Source organism: Podarcis filfolensis (assembly GCF_964270895.1).
Source record: "Podarcis filfolensis genome assembly, chromosome: 7".
Taxonomy (NCBI): Eukaryota; Metazoa; Chordata; class Lepidosauria; order Squamata; family Lacertidae; genus Podarcis; species Podarcis filfolensis.
The window spans coordinates 34,457,590-34,474,397 of NC_139603.1; the positions used below are offsets into that span (position 1 = coordinate 34,457,590).

At 41.2% G+C, this 16,808-nt stretch overlaps 1 protein-coding gene across 4 annotated transcripts in view; it reads right to left on the reverse strand.

Annotated features, from left to right (window-relative positions):
- Positions 1-495: 495 nt before the first annotated feature.
- LOC310767064 (cytidine monophosphate-N-acetylneuraminic acid hydroxylase-like) overlaps positions 496-16,808 on the reverse strand; it is a 46,441-nt gene continuing 30,128 nt past the window's right edge. For 3 of the 4 annotated variants that reach the window (XM_083623897.1, XM_083623895.1, XM_083623896.1), the window contains exons 5-14: positions 15,526-15,716; positions 13,607-13,754; positions 10,957-11,038; positions 10,482-10,619; positions 8,443-8,578; positions 6,515-6,658; positions 5,176-5,350; positions 4,389-4,505; positions 2,641-2,756; positions 496-697 (exon numbers count right to left, since the gene is read on the reverse strand). In XM_083623897.1, coding sequence (XP_083480023.1) covers positions 559-697; positions 2,641-2,756; positions 4,389-4,505; positions 5,176-5,350; positions 6,515-6,658; positions 8,443-8,578; positions 10,482-10,619; positions 10,957-11,038; positions 13,607-13,754; positions 15,526-15,716 — 1,386 coding nt within the window. In that variant the 3' untranslated portion in view covers positions 496-558. The remainder of the gene's footprint in view (positions 698-2,640; positions 2,757-4,388; positions 4,506-5,175; positions 5,351-6,514; positions 6,659-8,442; positions 8,579-10,481; positions 10,620-10,956; positions 11,039-13,606; positions 13,755-15,525; positions 15,717-16,808) is intronic. The other variant, XM_083623898.1, reaches the window with a different exon arrangement.

Here is a 16,808-nt window from a genome sequence, read left to right on the forward strand (position 1 = left end):
ACTCCAGGGATAGGCAAACTCAGCCCCCCCAGATGTTTTGGGACTACAACTCCCATCATCCCTGACTACTGGTCCTGTTAGCTAGGGATAATGGGAGTTGTAGCCCCAAAACATCTGGAGGGCTGATCTAGTCCAACCCCCTGCAATGCAGGAATATGCAGCAGTCCCACATGGGGATCGAACCTGCAACCTTGGCGCTATCGGCACCATGCTCTAATCAGCTGAAGTCCACTGGAGCTACAGTAAATGGTAAGGTGCACACAGCCTAGTTGATTTATTGCTTTTATTTCATCACCCCATAAACCAAGGTTTTTCTAGGCAACAAGTAGTTAAAACAATTTTAGAATCCCAAAATTCCATACACCAACCAAACAGTTTCAGATTTTTCAAACCCGTGCTTCTAGGTAGTACTTGCAAAGAAAATCAATGACGGAAGGGAGGGTGTGTGAATCTTAAATTGTTTTTAGAGGAAATTCACATAGTATAGGGACACGATTATTCAGTAAGCGTAGCAGAGTTTTTATCCATTTCACTTTTCCACAGAGGAAGCAGAGAAGACTAAACCTTAGTAGGCAGGCACTTATCATCAACTTGGTTGGCTGCACAACAATTTTCTTTCAATTCAGATTTTGTTTGCATTGTGCCAAGAAAGACTGGTGGGGTCAGAGGAAGTTTCATTTGGAAATGATTCCAAAACCTTTAAAAATATAAGAAAACAAAAACAGTTACACAGAGAAGGACAGTAGCTACTGGTACATTAAATTTGGATCAACTTGTTCACTATGTCCCAGTCCACAGGCTTGGGAACCCTTCATGGACTTGGGAAAAGGATTGTAACTCAGTGATAAAGCCCATGCATGCAAAACATCCTGGGTTCAATCCCCACCATCCATAGCAGGGCTGGGAAAGACTCCTGAGACCTTAGAGAACAGCCAGTTACTGGACACAGCAGGGCTGGCCAATGTGTTGGTCAATATGTTGGTCAATATGTTGTTGGACTACAACTCCCATAATCCATGTCCATGGTCCATGCTCTCTGGGGATTATGGGATTTGTAGTCCTACATCTGGATTCAACATGTTGGCCACTCCTGATGTACTGTGCAGACAATACAGAGCTCAATGAACCAATGGCCTCTAATCTATATGGCAGCTTCACATGCCTGGTTCCAGGGTGAAATAGCAACATACGTGGTGATAAGACCACACAGCTTTTCAGTAGCAATTTGTGAACACTTGTTTGTTTGTTTTGTTTTGTTTTTACTTAATATTATTATCTTTCTTTATATCCTGCATTTTCCCCTAAAAAGGAACTCAAAGTGCTTCACAGATAAAATAGAAACAGCTAAGAAGATTGTGTGTGTGTGGAATCATTAAAGAAACAATTAAACATTAACAGAATTTAGAGCATCTATATGATCTATTAAAGCATCCAGATAATTACAATCTTATCCTTGTGCATAGCACCACTAGGAAGCTGCATGGTTGTATCAGCTCATCTGCTGAAATCAGTTTTGTTTACAGTTGAAGATATTTTGGTAACTTTAGGCTGGCTGCTGTCAAGGTTGGGTTATGGATAGCAACCTCTGTCTGGCATGAGAGAAGACGCAGGGGTTGTAGACCAAGCCAGTAGTCAGGACTGTAGAGCAAGTCAAAACCAAAGAATAAACTAGGATCAAGAAGACAGACAGGAGACAGGAGCAGAAGCCAAGCAGGACCAAGGAATACAGAAGCATGACCAAGCTCAGGAAGCCCTTGTTGCCGAAGCAGACTTGACTGGACCAGGAAGCCCTCTAAAACTTTTCTTCCTGTCCTGAAGGATCCTATAGCCCACCTAGGTGAGTGCAGTCAGTCCAATGTCTGAGCACACTGTACTGAACTATACAGTGTCTCACCAAAAAGGGGCAGCTGGACACAAACCCCAAGGCTCTGAGTTCAAGACCCAGCAGCAGTGTACAAAATGAAGTAACATTTGGTAGAAAATGAATGATACATTGACAAACGGGATGTACAAACTAGTGTCTAATGACACTGAGTCCTTTGTATTTATGAAGGAAAAAAGAATAGAATTTTCAAGACTCACTCTTAACTTTTGATTGCTATTAGGTATAGATCCAAGTGTGTTAATTAGAAGTAAATCCGATTAGATTGTTTTGCTATAGGGATTAAGTAATTATTGGTTTTGCAAAGAGACAGAATAGATAAATGCATGCTTAATTAACATGCTTTCTGGACCACGTGATAATTGTTCAGCTGCAATTCTTTTTTAAAAAATGCTTTGAACATTTCTACCCCTCTCATTGCTTAAACCCCCCCCCCACAAAAATCCATGGACTTTCAAACTTGTATAATAATAGATGCAGTCACAGCTGCTTCTGTATCTTTCCCCTTTGGAACCGTTATGAGGGATAAAGTGACTTGTTTCAAGACAGGCTTCTGTTCACAACAGAATCCATTTCTTACATTGTATTCTAGAGGCATAAGGAATGGGAAAACTATAATCAACGAGGCTATGCCAGTTGACACCAGCTTAATGATTTACACCTAGACGTATGCTTTCAAGGAACAATTTCAAAACAATTCTATATCAAATACTAGTGACTGGCATTAGCATGGCAACAACAGAAACAAATGGGCTTACTGGTGATGATATATGTCAGGGTCACGTTGTAGCCTGGTTTGGAATCCTATATACAGATCATCCCAGGGCAATCCATGTTTCACTGTGTGCCTCATTACACTAACTCGGGCTTTTATCTGCAGAGAAGGACAAAGTACATGAAAATCTGGCATCAATTTTATTTGATACATTAATACAGCCAATAGGCAGAATCCAAAGACCACCTTCAGTTCTCATTTTCTTTCTTTCTGTCCTACTGAAAATTCTGAAAGTTCTGCTTCAATTTCAAAGGTAGCTTGCCTGGTGTTGGGGACACTGCTGTTCGTGAAGCACAAGTCCAAAACTCTCTTTGGCACACAGAGCTGGTTGTGTGGCTGTTTGGATGCCAGGCGCTGCTTCTGTTCTGGAAGATGCCCATGATATAACCACATTGTCCACAGTTCATACATATCACTAAGGGAGACATGGCTTGCTTAGCTTAACTATGGTTTGTTTGAATACGCAAATCCATCCCAGCAGACTTACCATGGTTTCTTTTCTGCCAAGAAACCATGGTGTGAAGCCATAGTTTGTTGTTGGCTTGTGAACCATGGCTTGCTTTAACTATGTTATATCTGAACCCAACAATGTTGCTTATGAAGATGCTTCCAAGACTGCTAAGCACAAGGTAACCACAGCCGGAAAACCAAGCTTTGAAAAAACAAGCCATGGTTTGTTTGCTCATCTGTGAGACAACTGATGGTTTGTTGAACAAGCCTTGATTAAAGAAATCATGGTTTAGTGTTAATGTGAGAACATAATTAGTATCTAATTCTGCTGCTGTGTTCTGGTGTGAACACAAATAATATCTTCTCATATTAAAAATGATTAGGCATGACTGTTTTTTACTCTTAGTGGCATCCTGAAATAACACAACAAAGAGAGAATAAGCAGGTCTCTGTCCCTTTTCCTAACACGCCCCCTCGAAATAAGGTTGTTGCTGTCCATATGTTTGGCCAGCTAACATTTCTAAGTGCTGGCTGTAACCAAAATGTAGTTCTTGTATGTTTCAAAATTACAAATACATTTCCTAAATTAAAATGAGAAGCTGCCTTGTGACTCTACTCATCAGCGGACATTTTGTGTGGAGTCAGCTAGAGCTAGAAGCAGGACTCTTAATGGTCTGGGAGGACACTTTATAATTGCCATATTGTATTTTCAGAAGGCCTAGTCTCATGCCCTCTGTTTTCCTGCCTTTTCCCATATTCCCTTTCTGCATTTCACTCAGTGCCCTCTTCTCCACCCTGCTTTTTATCTTAGCCTTTGCTCAGGCCTTTTCCAGCAGCTAATGCCATATCCTTGGGGTGGTTCACATTAACCTTAAGATGACAGGAATTTCTCTGCTTGGGTCAAGAACTGAAGCCACAGCAAAACTGAAAGCAGATCCCAACACTGCTACAAAACTATTGAAAGAAGGCTGAGTGGTGGTATCATAAGCTGAACACTCTGAAACAACAAGGGCATGGAAGTGTTGCATAAATAAGCTCAAAGGGATTCACTTCACACAATGAGAACCATGACAATATTTTAACAAACTATATATAAAAAGCATAAGAATTGTGCATTCTAAGTGCTAGTATACTGAATTAAACACACACAGCTTTATAGTCGTCCCCCCCAAATCCCTGTCACCAGAAATAAGTGAAAGTAAATTGTTGTCCTTGAAGGAAATGTTATATATATATTTCTATATTTGAGAACATGAGAAGATATACATTTGTAATCCTTACTTCCTCGAATGGACAGTCCCGGTTTGGTATTTCCATTGGAAAAGATAAGTCCAAAAAATCCACTAAGTAGTTGTACCCTCCAGGCAAAGGACTGAAATCATCATCAGTTTCTATTACCTAGTTATGGGATATAAACAACAAGAGGAGGTTGTCATTTCAAATAGATGTTGTGCAATCCCCCAAACTATTTGGTTTTTGCCTGATTCTCCCATTTACTCTTGGTGCTCAACCGTGAAGTTCTTCTGAATTCAGTTGTGCTTACTTAGTTACAGGCATGCGACTTTAGGATTGCTGCCTTATATTTAATATATTATGTTCCAATTTTCAAGGTCTTTGTCCTCTCTGTGTAGTAGTTTATTTGTTTTGACTTTTTTAATCCAACTTTTTATGAGCTGAATTTGAGGTAGGAAGTCATAATTCTTTGAAGAGAAGGGCTCCTTTAAAATGAGAATAAAAGAAATTGTCTTGCTGTGTTAGAGAAAAACACACACAGAGAGAGATTTATAGTTCGAGAAGAAATATTGACTGTCACTTAAATATAATTGTCATCTTAATTGGTATATGTCCGAAAAGTTGAAATTTTTAAAAATTTTTATATCCCAAAATTAAATTTTAAATTGTTAACAGCAACTGTATGTCCCAAACTGTCACCATCCATTTCATGTTGTTCTTTAAAAGGTGTTTGCTTTTCTTTGCTAAAGCAATTGAAAACAGATATTCTTTTAGAATTTGTCCCTGAAGTAAATAATATCTTGCATTTGATAAATGCTTGTATAGACCTACTCACCCTTATCACAAGGTTATAGCCTTTAAATCCAGCCCATTGATAATATTCTTTCACCCAGGAAGGATAGAGAAAAATATCATCATCAACTGCAGCTCCAAGAGTGTGTAAGTATGGCTTAAAATCCCATGAGTCCTTGAAAATTTTTGTCCCTTCTGGAGGATCAACAATTCCTAAACTAAGAGAGAGAAAATAGACAATTAATAACTGCATTGACTAACTGTAGTCAAAATCCATGCATATCATATCTCTCTGATTCACAGAGCGAGTCTAACTGCAGATAAAACGAATAGCCCTACTTTCTATTTCTTATTTATCTGCTGACCCCAAACTTGCAATAATTCAGATGACCCATCCTTCAGTGTTGTTGCAAGGTAGCATTTTATACCCATTTACATTTCTCCAGCGGTTTGACTTTACCCTTGGAAGCACACTCCATTGTCTCAAGACAGACGAATGGCTACTAAACATTTAAGGGCAATCTGGATTCAACTCACAGAAAATTAGCATGGTAGATTTATTCAACACGGATAGAAGAATGACACTTTGACTGTTTGGGGAAAAGATTTTGCTAAATTAGCAAGGGACCTTACAAATTGCTGGAATGTTTGAAACCTGCCGCATGGTTCAGATTATCACTGGAATTTTGAAATCTATAATGGGAAAAGGGGAAGAAGAAGAAGAAGGAGAAGAAGAAGGAGGAGGAGGAGGAGAAGGAGGAGGAGGAGGAGGAGGAGGAGAAGGAGGAGGAGGAGGAGGAGGAGGAGGAGGAGAAGAAGAAGAAGAAGAAGAAGAAGAAGAAGAAGAAGAAGGAGAAGGAGAAGAAGGAGGAGGAGGAGGAGGAGGAGGAGGAGGAGGAGGAGGAGGAGGAGAAGAAGAAGAAGAAAAAGAAGAAGGAGAAGGAGAAGAAGGAGGAGGAGGAGGAGGAGAAGGAGGAGGAGGAGGAGGAGGAGGAGGAGGAGGAGGAGGAGAAGAAGAAGAAGAAGAAGAAGAAGAAGAAGAAGAAGAAGAAGAAGAAGAAGAAGAAGAAGGGGAAGACTGGTTCACTACATGCTGGTGTCACAATAGCCCCTAACTTTGCCTTGTAAGAGCCCTTTCTTTACTGCTCTTCAAAGGCGAATGAGTAGTTTGGGTGCTTGTTAGCCCCATGAAATGGCACAGAGTTCTCAAATTCAATCTCAAGACTTCCTCTCCCTTCTCAACTTTATGAAGATGCTTCTCCTGCCCACACCAGTGAAGCACTTCAATAAAAACTGGTTAACAGATTTATTGGCATTACAAACATTCGAAACCTAATTATAGAAATTCAATAAATACTTAATTTGAAGTACATTAGGATTACCTGTCTGTTGGATCTCTGAGCATCCTTGCCAGGTCCAAAGTGGCTCCAGGTTTTGGTGTCCATGTTGAAACTTCTTCAGATTTTTTTTTAATTAGTCTGTTCAACTCCTCTGGGTCATTTTTGAGATTTGTTTCTTTGATGTAACTAGGTTAAGGAAAGACACACAATTGGATGTTTCCATAGCACTGGAGACACAATATCATGAGTGGAAGGAAAATAGCCACTAGCATTGTTTACTTGTACAAGAGAACAAGATTAAGTGGAAGATAGTTGAAGATAGATGGTGCAGATCTGCACCATACACTTAAAGCACATGAATTTCCCCAAAGAATCATGGGAAGTGTAGTTTCCCCCTTACAGAACCATAGTTTCCAGCATCCTTAACAAACTATAGCTTTATCTCCCACAGTACCTTACTGATGAAGTGGTGTAGCAAGTTCAATAAAGCTATGGAACAGATGAAGAGTCCCTCTCTTCAGGTCAGAATGCTTAAGAATCTGTAGTTATCCTCAACAAGAGGATGGATTTAGGGACAGGTAGTCTGGGTTCCAAAACTTTAAAAGCTCAGAGTGATCTCAACCCTACTCAGAGCAAGTTCTTCACTTGGAGCTGTCTGTGGTCCTGCCCTGCCTCACTGCTATCAGACCAGGACAAGACAACCTTGGATTTAATTTCACTTTTATTGGCAAGTCTCTCCTGCAATGATAAAATAATTTTTCTACTAGTGGAAGATTTATTCCACATTTAGAAGGGCATTTACCAATTGGTAATAAGCTAATACATTCTGTGCCATGGTAGAAATTATGAAAATAGGTTGGAAAGGAACACAGCACTGATTCCAGCATTATTATTATTTTTTATAAAAGACATTTATTGAAGTTTTACAAAAACATAAGTTTACAAAACGAAAAAAAGTCATATAAAAAGAAAAAGATACAAAAAAGAGAACATAGAAAAATACATGAAAAAGAAAAAAGAGGAATAAAAATACAAAAGACAAAAGACAAATAACTAAAAAAGAATTAAAAACAAATCCGTTTTTTGTAACTTTGAACTCATTATCTTATTTCCTTGGCCTCCTCACACCTCCCCTTTTTGTATTCCCATTTAAATAATCAAATCAGCAAATCCTTACCCTCTTTCATTTATCTTAACTCTGTATCTTAACATATTATAACTCTATATTTTCATCCATTATCAATTCATTTTTGCATATTCTTATTAACTTTGTCGCTAATGCCACTTATTTTCAATCCAACATCATTTTAACATTCATTAATTTTACAGTGTTTCTGCAGCTGATTCCAGCATTATTTGATAGTCTTCTTCTTAGGCTTAAATGCTAATCACATTATTAGGTAGGAAAGGGCTAACCACACATTACACAGAAATGCCTATAATAACCCCCACCTCCATTAAAAATTCAAAGCAGGTGGCATTTTAATTTATTTATTTGCAAAGGGGGGGGGGAATAAGAATGGAAGGATCTGTTAATTTCTATTCTCTCACTTTCTTATTTTTCCAGTCTGAAATTCAGTTCTCCACATTTTCCAGCAATTTGCAGTTTGTTTTTAAAATCATCCCGAAAAATCACCAGCATTTCAGTGCAAATTTCTCCTAATAGACACATTTTAATATGCAGTTTTGACTAATGTGCACATTTTCGCAAGCAATTTCCCTTACTATAATGCGTTTTTGTATGTTATTTTCACTAATATCTTTATTTTTATGTACACCTTTCCCCAATGTATGCATTTTTGCAAACACCGTTTGGCTGGAGAAATGCACTGCAAAATTTGGAGGAGTGCAAATCTTGCAGGCTAGCTCCATTTCAGTTCACACATTGCTTCACACATCGTCACTGATCACATTTGTGCAAAATTATTGTGATACAACTGGTGACTAAAGAGTGAACAGGAAGACAGTACCTGTCAGAAGGATGAGCTTCGACAAAATATCCCGCAAAAGGACAGTAGATTTTGGGCTTCAGATCAGTAACTAGCTGGGCCTTGTAATTCAACAGCTTCTTCCTTTCGATTTTAATAAACTGGGCTTTCTTCTCCTCTGAAAAACAAAAGCACTTATTGGACCTAGGTTGTGCAATCCGGGGGGGCGGGAATCTTAATTGTCCCACAAAGATTTTAAGTTATGTTCTTCATTACTAATTATTATTATTGATCACATCCATCAGCATCACCTTCACACTTGAAGCAGAGCAAGAGAAATCTAGAAGGGCCATCTGTCCAGTGGAAAGAAATCGGGGGAAGAGACTGCACAGAAGATCTGTCTCACTGCTACAGGCATCCCTCCCTCCACTTGTGCACAATCGACTTGCATGCGGCTGCGTATATGCATGGCGCCGGGAAATAAATAAATAATTCAATTCTAACCTGAAATGTCAGGAGAGACCTGGAAAGCCTTTGTGGTTCATGAGGAGACCCTTCCCAGAGGGACATCAGTGAGCCAAAAGTCCAGAAAATAAGACTCCCACGGCTCAAAAATGGTACGCGGAAGCTTTTGCTACTGCTGCGCTACCCCACTCAACAGCTGTTGGGCAGGAAGATGTATTTACTGCGGCAGGCCTCCCACTTATGTGCATTTCACTCAAGTGTGCAGGGTCCCAGAATGCCTGTACATGATAACAGACAAGGGGGTATTCCAGGCATAGCAAACTCCGGCCCTCCAGAGTTTGGGACTACAATTCCCATCATCTCTAGCTAACAGGACCAGTGGTCAAGGATGGTGCGAATTGTAGTCCCAAACATCTGGAGGGCCGGAGTTTGCCTATGCCTGGGGTATTCCATAATTTTTTCAAGCTTTTAAATACTCTTCTGGGTTAATTGACATGGACCTTTTGCTGCTTTTGGTCACCAAGTGTTTGTGGTATGAGTTCTTCATTGTGAGTCCAGGAACAGTGTGTGTCTGTGTGTGTGTGTGTGTGTGTGTGTGTATACAAACAAACAAACATATACACACATGTACACACACATTTGATTGGGCAGATTTCAGTGGGACGGGGATGGATGTTGCCCAGGTATGCTTGAGTTGGGGGTGAGCGTTTTTTTGTTTGTTGCCTGGGTGGGTTTTAGTTTTGATGGTTAACGTTGCCTGGGTATGCTTATGTCAGGCATAGGCAAACTCCAGCCCTCCAGATGTTTGAGACTACAATTCCCACCATCCCTGACCACTGGTCCTGTTAGCTAGGGATGATGGGAATTGTAGTCCCAAACATCTGGAGGGCCGGAGTTTGCCAATGCCTGGTTTATGTTGTTGGGTTGGTATCTGACAACATAGAAAGAGCTCTTGCTTCTTCTCACGTTTCCTCCATGTTTTTCTTTTTTTTTATAAATATTTATTAGAGTTTTCAATTTTATACAAACAAAAAAGAAAAAGAAAAAAAATATTAAAAACAAATCAATTTCAATATCAATTTTCAATAACATGTTTCCTTGACTTCCTCATACCTCCCCTTCTTGTTTTCTAGTTCAAATTGTTTATCCAGCAAATCCTAATCTCTTAACACTCCATTTAACTAACACCTTATTTTCCAATCAACTTCTTAAATTTTGTAACTTAAACAATATTTTTCCCAATTCTTTTTACCATAACAGCTAGAGACCACATAAATTCAATCCAGCATCTTTCAAAGTTCATTAATTTTGCAATGTTTCTGTAAATAGTCCTTAAATTTCTTCCAATCTTCTTCTGCCCCTCCATGTTTTTCTTTGGGGCAAATTAAAAAAAACAAACAAACTAGCAAGCACACACAGCAACATAATTTTTTAAATTTGCCTCCATGTTTTTCTTTGGGGCAAATTTAAAAAATTATGTTGCTGTGTGTGCTTGCTAGTTTGTCTCTCAAGAGATAAGGGAGGTGTTGGCTTGAAATAAAAGTGTTGGCTAATGGAGGCTTCAAAATATTATGAAAAATGGACATCTTATCTAGAAGAATGCATTGGTTCATTACCAGTGAAATTTCCTCCGCTGTATACCATTGGGAATCCTGACGCTCCACCTGCAAAGTCACTCATCATGAGGTCAACCTTCTCAGGAAGCTTTCCACCATTGGGCCTGGTGCAGTCCACTGTATTCAGAATTTTGTGCCCTATGCGAAGATAAACTCTCAATTAAAATTGTGTCCCAACATCTTCCCAGAAAGACCAGGCCAGAACTGGCTGAGATTTCAGAGCAAGGTGAAAGGACCATATTTTAGGCACTGGGAGCTTTTGTTAGAAACCTGAAGTGTAAAGGAGCAAGAATGTTTTTTCTTTACTTTTGTACAATAATCTGAAGTTACGAATAACCTCAAAGTAGGTCAAAGCTGGAAAACAGAAAAATTGCACTAATCATACAGAGTATCTGAATCATTCCACTGTTTTATTTGAAACACAGTACAAAAAAGTATCAAATGCAACATAGTAATTACTGTTACATTCAGGTACCTTTATATTCAATAATGATGCAAGTATCCATTTCAGGATGAACACCATCCATCAGTATCATAAATCTAAGATTCCTGTCCACCTTAAAAGAAATCAAAGCATATGTTACTATGAATTTTGACATGGACATTTTTATTTATAGAAAACAGTGTCTATGATTGGCTGTAATCCCTTTAAAAAGTTATTGGAATACAGGGGGCCGCTAGGGGCACATTGGAAGATGGCCGACAATACCTCCGGCTCACACGAGGTAATTAAGAGGCTGATATGGGAGTATGCAGCCTCCCTCGTTGCCCCAAGGATATGGGGAACGCTGCCTTGCCTGCTGTGGCCATAATCACCCCTGGATTCGAAAGAAGTGGGTGAGGGCACTAGGCACAAAGCCCTTGTGTGGGTCCGGCTCTCCCGGACGCTGTCTCTGATCGCGCACTGGTTGCAGCAGCTCGAAATAAACAATTAGAAAGAAGCAAATGCACATATTTCAAGTGAAGAATGGGAGTGAAGACTGCTAATTGAAGAGACCTCTGTGAAAGTAGAGCGACGGGTTGGATTTAACAGGAATATATCATGAAGAAGATACATCAAAGGTTCGGTATGTCAGGACTGGATGGGGGGGACTTTTTTTCTTTTCTTCTATGTGATTAACCAATAATCCCTCCCCAAGAAAGAACCGTTGCATAACTGACCTAAGCAGGATGATTAAAAACTGTGTTGAAATGAATTACTAACCAAAAGTCTGCCTTATGGAGATCGAGAAAAGAACAAGGGCTTTTGGAATGACACAGGAATAAAAAGAGGTCGCCATGTTGGCAGGTTCTGTCGAAAGATTGATGATCGGGAGGAGGAAGCTATGGATTTGTTTTCATACTGGATTACTAGCAGAGCCTCCTCAGAGGACTGAGAAAGGGAGTGACAGGCCTGTGAAGATTAACGAGATATGACTCTTGGACGAATGGAAGAACCCACACAGGATTACAATTTTTTTCAATCTGCTTGTGGAGACTATCAGAGGTCACAAAGAGAAAGGAAAAATATATGAAAATAACAAGAAGAGATATGGAAAACAACAAGAAAGGATTGGATAGAATTGTGAACATTATTTGGACAGATTTGTGGACATTAAAGCAGCAGCAATAAGATGATTGGATCCCCTTCGGAACTTGAAATATGGGTACCCCCAACAAAAATTTAAAATTCGGCTTTGTAATTTGGAATTTATGTGATTTGATTTGATTTGATTGGTCGGTTAATAAAAATTATTTTTTTTAAAAAAAGTTATTGGAATGCAATCTAGAATGGCATTGGTGTGCTATGGCTCCCTAAGGTGTATATTAGGGGAAATTGCATAGAAACATGTGTATAATAGAATAAATTTGAATAAAATCCTGATCAACTTCCATGAACATGTTGTTGTTGTTGTGGTTGGTTGGTTGGTTTTTTAAATGCAAGGTTATGTAGAACTGTTGAGAACTGTGTTTAAGATCAGGATGGATAGAAACCAATAGAAATTGACATTGACAGATTTACCCAACCTTAATTGCAAGCAACAGTCTGCTGCATGGTTATTTATCCATAAGTATCTTGTTACTATTAAACTTATTGTTAGTAATGCACCCTCTGGTGTTATTGGTGTTAGTAATGCACCTCCTCCTCCTCAGAATACATTTCAGTAGCAACAAGGATAGGATATTTTTGAGGAACGCTGAGTAGTTCCTTGTGGATCAGATGATAGTCTGGTGATTAGGTCCACCAGTTGTCTCTGAACTGGTTGGACATGTCCAAGTAGCATGAGGTGGTGAGCTAGTGGTTGCTGTGGGAACCAGCAAAGAGCACTCATTCATGGCCCCCAACAAGAGTCAACATGAAGCAGAGTCAACTTGAGTCAGGAGTCTTGCTTCATCGGCTCACCTTATATGTTTACATTCCATCTTAGGATATATATGTGGCAACCCAGAAACATATTTCAAACTGCTTTGGTCATTAAGTGATAAGTACTGGGAGTATTGGGACCTCAATTCCCTAATTCTGTCAATATTGTTGGGGTGGGTGGGTATTAGGCTATATGTCTGAGTCCCTTCTAATTCCCGGATCCAGCAAGTATTCAATTGTTAGAATAGCCAGGCCAGTTTCTTGGTAATGGCCCTAAGTGTGAGTTGTTAGGGTAACAAAGGAAGCAGCTATGCACCAGAGGGCAAATGGGTGGGCTCCCCTCCCTCAACTAGCAAAAACAAGAGTTGAGATGTGAAAGAAAGAAAGGGAGGGAGGGAGAGACATTCTTGATTTCTGTTTGAATGCAAGGTTGTGGCTATGGGAGAAGCAAGAGGTGTTAATGCCGTGAACCGCTCCATCGTAAACTCAGGTTGTATGCGTAAATAAACCATATAGCCTAAAGATACCACAGTCTTCACTGTCTGTCGTTCCAAGGAAACTGAACCCTGCATAAGCATTTGGAAGCCCTGGAGTCTCAAGCTGCTTGGAAATTTGGGTGGCGTGCAAGAATTGTGTGTTAGGGGATTTTTTTAATTAATTAATTAATTAATTAAAAAATATTGTTGCTTATTCATGGTCTGGTAGTGTTCTGATTAGAAACTTCTGGATTATTTCCAAACTTTAGAAAATATAAACTTCAGAAAATGTCAAGACATCAGACCTGTTGCCAAACTCCAAATGGGACAATGTTAATATTGGTCAGCTTTACACCACTCTGTTTGAGGTACCAGAATACAGGCCGTTCTGTCTTCCCAACATAAATGGGCACATCTGGCCTCCTCTCCACAAGTTTCTTCAGTGTAGGGTAACTGGAGAATAGGAAAAGTAGGAGAGTAGGAAAGAAACAAACAAACAAATGACAATAACATATTTATACCCTACCCATCTGGTTGGGTTTCCCCAGCCACTCTGGGCGGCTCCCAACAGAATATTGAGGGACACGGGTGGCGCTGTGGGTAAAACCTCAGCGCCTAGGGCTTGCCCATCGCATGGTCGGCAGTTCGTCACCCCGCGGTGGGGTGAGCTCCCGTCTTTCAGTCCCAGCTCCTGCCCACCTAGCAGTTCGAAAGCACTCTTAAGTGCAAGTAGATAAATAGGGACCGCTTTATAGCGGGAAGGTAAACGGCGTTTCCGTGTGCTGCGCTGGTGCTGGCTTGCCAGCTGCAGCTTTGTCATGCTAGCCACGTGACCCGGAAGTGTCTTCGGACGGCGCCGGCTCACGGCCTCTAGAGCGAGATGAGCACGCAACCCTAGAGTCGGACACGACTGGCCCGTACGGGCAGGGGTACCTTTACCTACCCTACCCATCTGGTTGGGTTTCCCCAGCCACTCTGGGCGGCTCCCAACAGAATATTAAAAACAGGAAATAACATCAAACATTAAAAACTTCCCTAAACAGGGTTGCCTTCAGATATCTTCTAAAAGCCAGATAGTTGTTTATTTCCTTGACATCTGATGGGTGGGTGTCCACAGGGAGGCCGCCACTACCAAGAAGGCCCCCTGCCTGGTTCCCTGTAGCTTTATGTCTCGCAGTGTGGGAACCACCAGAAGGCCCTTGGAACTGGATCTCAGTGTCTGGGCTGGACAATGGGGGTGGAGAAGCTCCTTCAGGTATACAGGACCAAGGCCGCTTAGGGCTTTAAAGGTCAGCACCAACACTTTGAATTGTGCTCAGAAACGTACTGGGAGCCAATGTAGGTCTTTCAGGACTGGTGTTATATGGTCTTGGTGGCCACTCTCAGTCAATCCTCAAGTCACTTTACTGGGGTGTGTGTCAGCTATATATAGTGAAAAGCACTAAAATAATGGGACCAGGATTCCTGGAGAGTGAGAAAGCCAAGTGAAGTTCATTTCAAGGCCACCCATAGGCATATTGGATTCTGCTTGAATCCAAAGCTGTGGCTATGGACCAAGGCCCTCTTGGACCATTAATGTTGTGAGCTCCTCCATCGCAGGCTCAGGTTGTATATATGTGTAAATACAGTGGTACCTCTGGTTAAGAACTTAATTTGTTCTGGAGGTCCGTTCTTCACCTGAAACTGTTCTTAACCTGAGGTACCACTTTAGCTAATGGGGCCTTCTGCTGCTGCCGCACTGCCTCCACACGATTTCTGTTCTCATCCTGAAGTAAAGTTCTTAACCTGAGGTACTACTTCCGGGTGAGTGGAGTCTGTAACCTGAAGCATCTGTAACCTGAAGCATTTGTAACCTGAGGTACCACTGTAAACCATATATTCTACAGACACCACAGTCTCCACTGCTCCTCATTCCGAAGGAAACTGAACCCTGAGTAAGCGCCTGGAATCCCTGGAATCTCAAACCGCTTGGAGATTGGGGTGGCAGGCATCAGTAACTATGCACAAGAATGGCACGACTAATGATGTTCTTCCTTTCCTTATAAATGCCATCCAGGAAGCAGAACTTTGGCTTGTCCTACTTATATGCTTCCTTATATGCCTGTGTCACCAGAGCAGCATGGGGCAAAGCCATACAGCTTGCACACCACCAGCCCCAGGTAAGAATGCTTAAGATGACAGCATAAGTAATTTCCCCTCTCTTTTTTATCATATGCACAGATACCTGAGATGATCAGAATGCATGTGGCTGATGTAAATTAGATCTGCATGACACAGTCTTTCCAACCAGTCGCCAGGAGGCTCATGAAGCAACCACCAGCCGCGTGCAAAAGCAGGGCCAACGAGCCACGGATCGAAGATCATTCTTCTGTCTCCAAGTTTCAGGTCCATACATGCATGAGTTATGTAAGTTACCTAAGAGCAAACAGAAACCCAAGACTGAGGCAGATCAGTGTTGTCATGTTCTGTGTGCCTGAAAAGGAAAGAACTGTTTCCTAGTGTGGCTAGCTCAGTAGGCTAGAGCGTGGTGCTGATGACGCCAAGGTTGCAGGTTCGATCCCTGTATGGGGCAGCTGCATATTCCTGCATTGCAGGGAGTTGCACTAGGTGATCTTCAGGGTCCCTTCCTTCTCTACAGTTCTATGATTCTATTATGTCCCCATGGTGCTATTTTGAGAGTGGATGTTAGAGAAGATTTCCACTTCCTTTCTGCAGAAGAAAATACAGCTTTGCTCTTTGGCTGCTATGCCCCAAAACATGCAGCTGGGCAGAGAGTGCCTCTTCCTTTGGCCACCCCCAGAGGAAAAAAAGAGACCAGGTGACCTTGCCCCACTGCCAAAAACATTTCCTCTGCTTTGTCTGCTTCCACTGTGCCCCCTCCCCAAAGGTCCACACATACTGCCACTTCTGTTTCACACATTCTGTACTTTTATGTTTACACAAGCACATCCGCTCCTGTTTCCCCACCTCCCCGCTTCTGGCTAACACTGAGTAGGGAGGGTGCCCAGTCAGATGGGTAGCTAGCATATCTAAACTTTGTGCAGAGGCCAGAGGCCAAATAGGAACTGCTAAGAGCATTCAGAATTGGTGTGGGTGGGAGACTTGCATTGGGTTGAGATCCTCTTGGAGACACATGAGAAGGCCATGATGAGAATATGTTCCCTTCTTGGGAGGCACAGTAAACATAGAGAGACTTCCCCAACCTAGTAATAACAGTAATGATTTTATTATTTCTGATCCACCCATTTGTCTGGGTTTCCCCAGCTGCTCTGGGCGGCTTACAACACATAAAACATTGTAAAACATTAGACATAAATAATTTTCTGATACAGGGCTGCCTTCAGATGTCTTCTAAAAGTCAGATAGTTGTTTATTTCCTTGACATCTGATGGGAAGGTGTTCCACAGGGCAGGAGCCACTACCGAGAAGGCCCTCTGCCTGGTTCCCTGTAACCTCACATCTTGCAGTGAGAGAACTGCCAGAAGGCCCTCGGAGCTGGACCTCAGT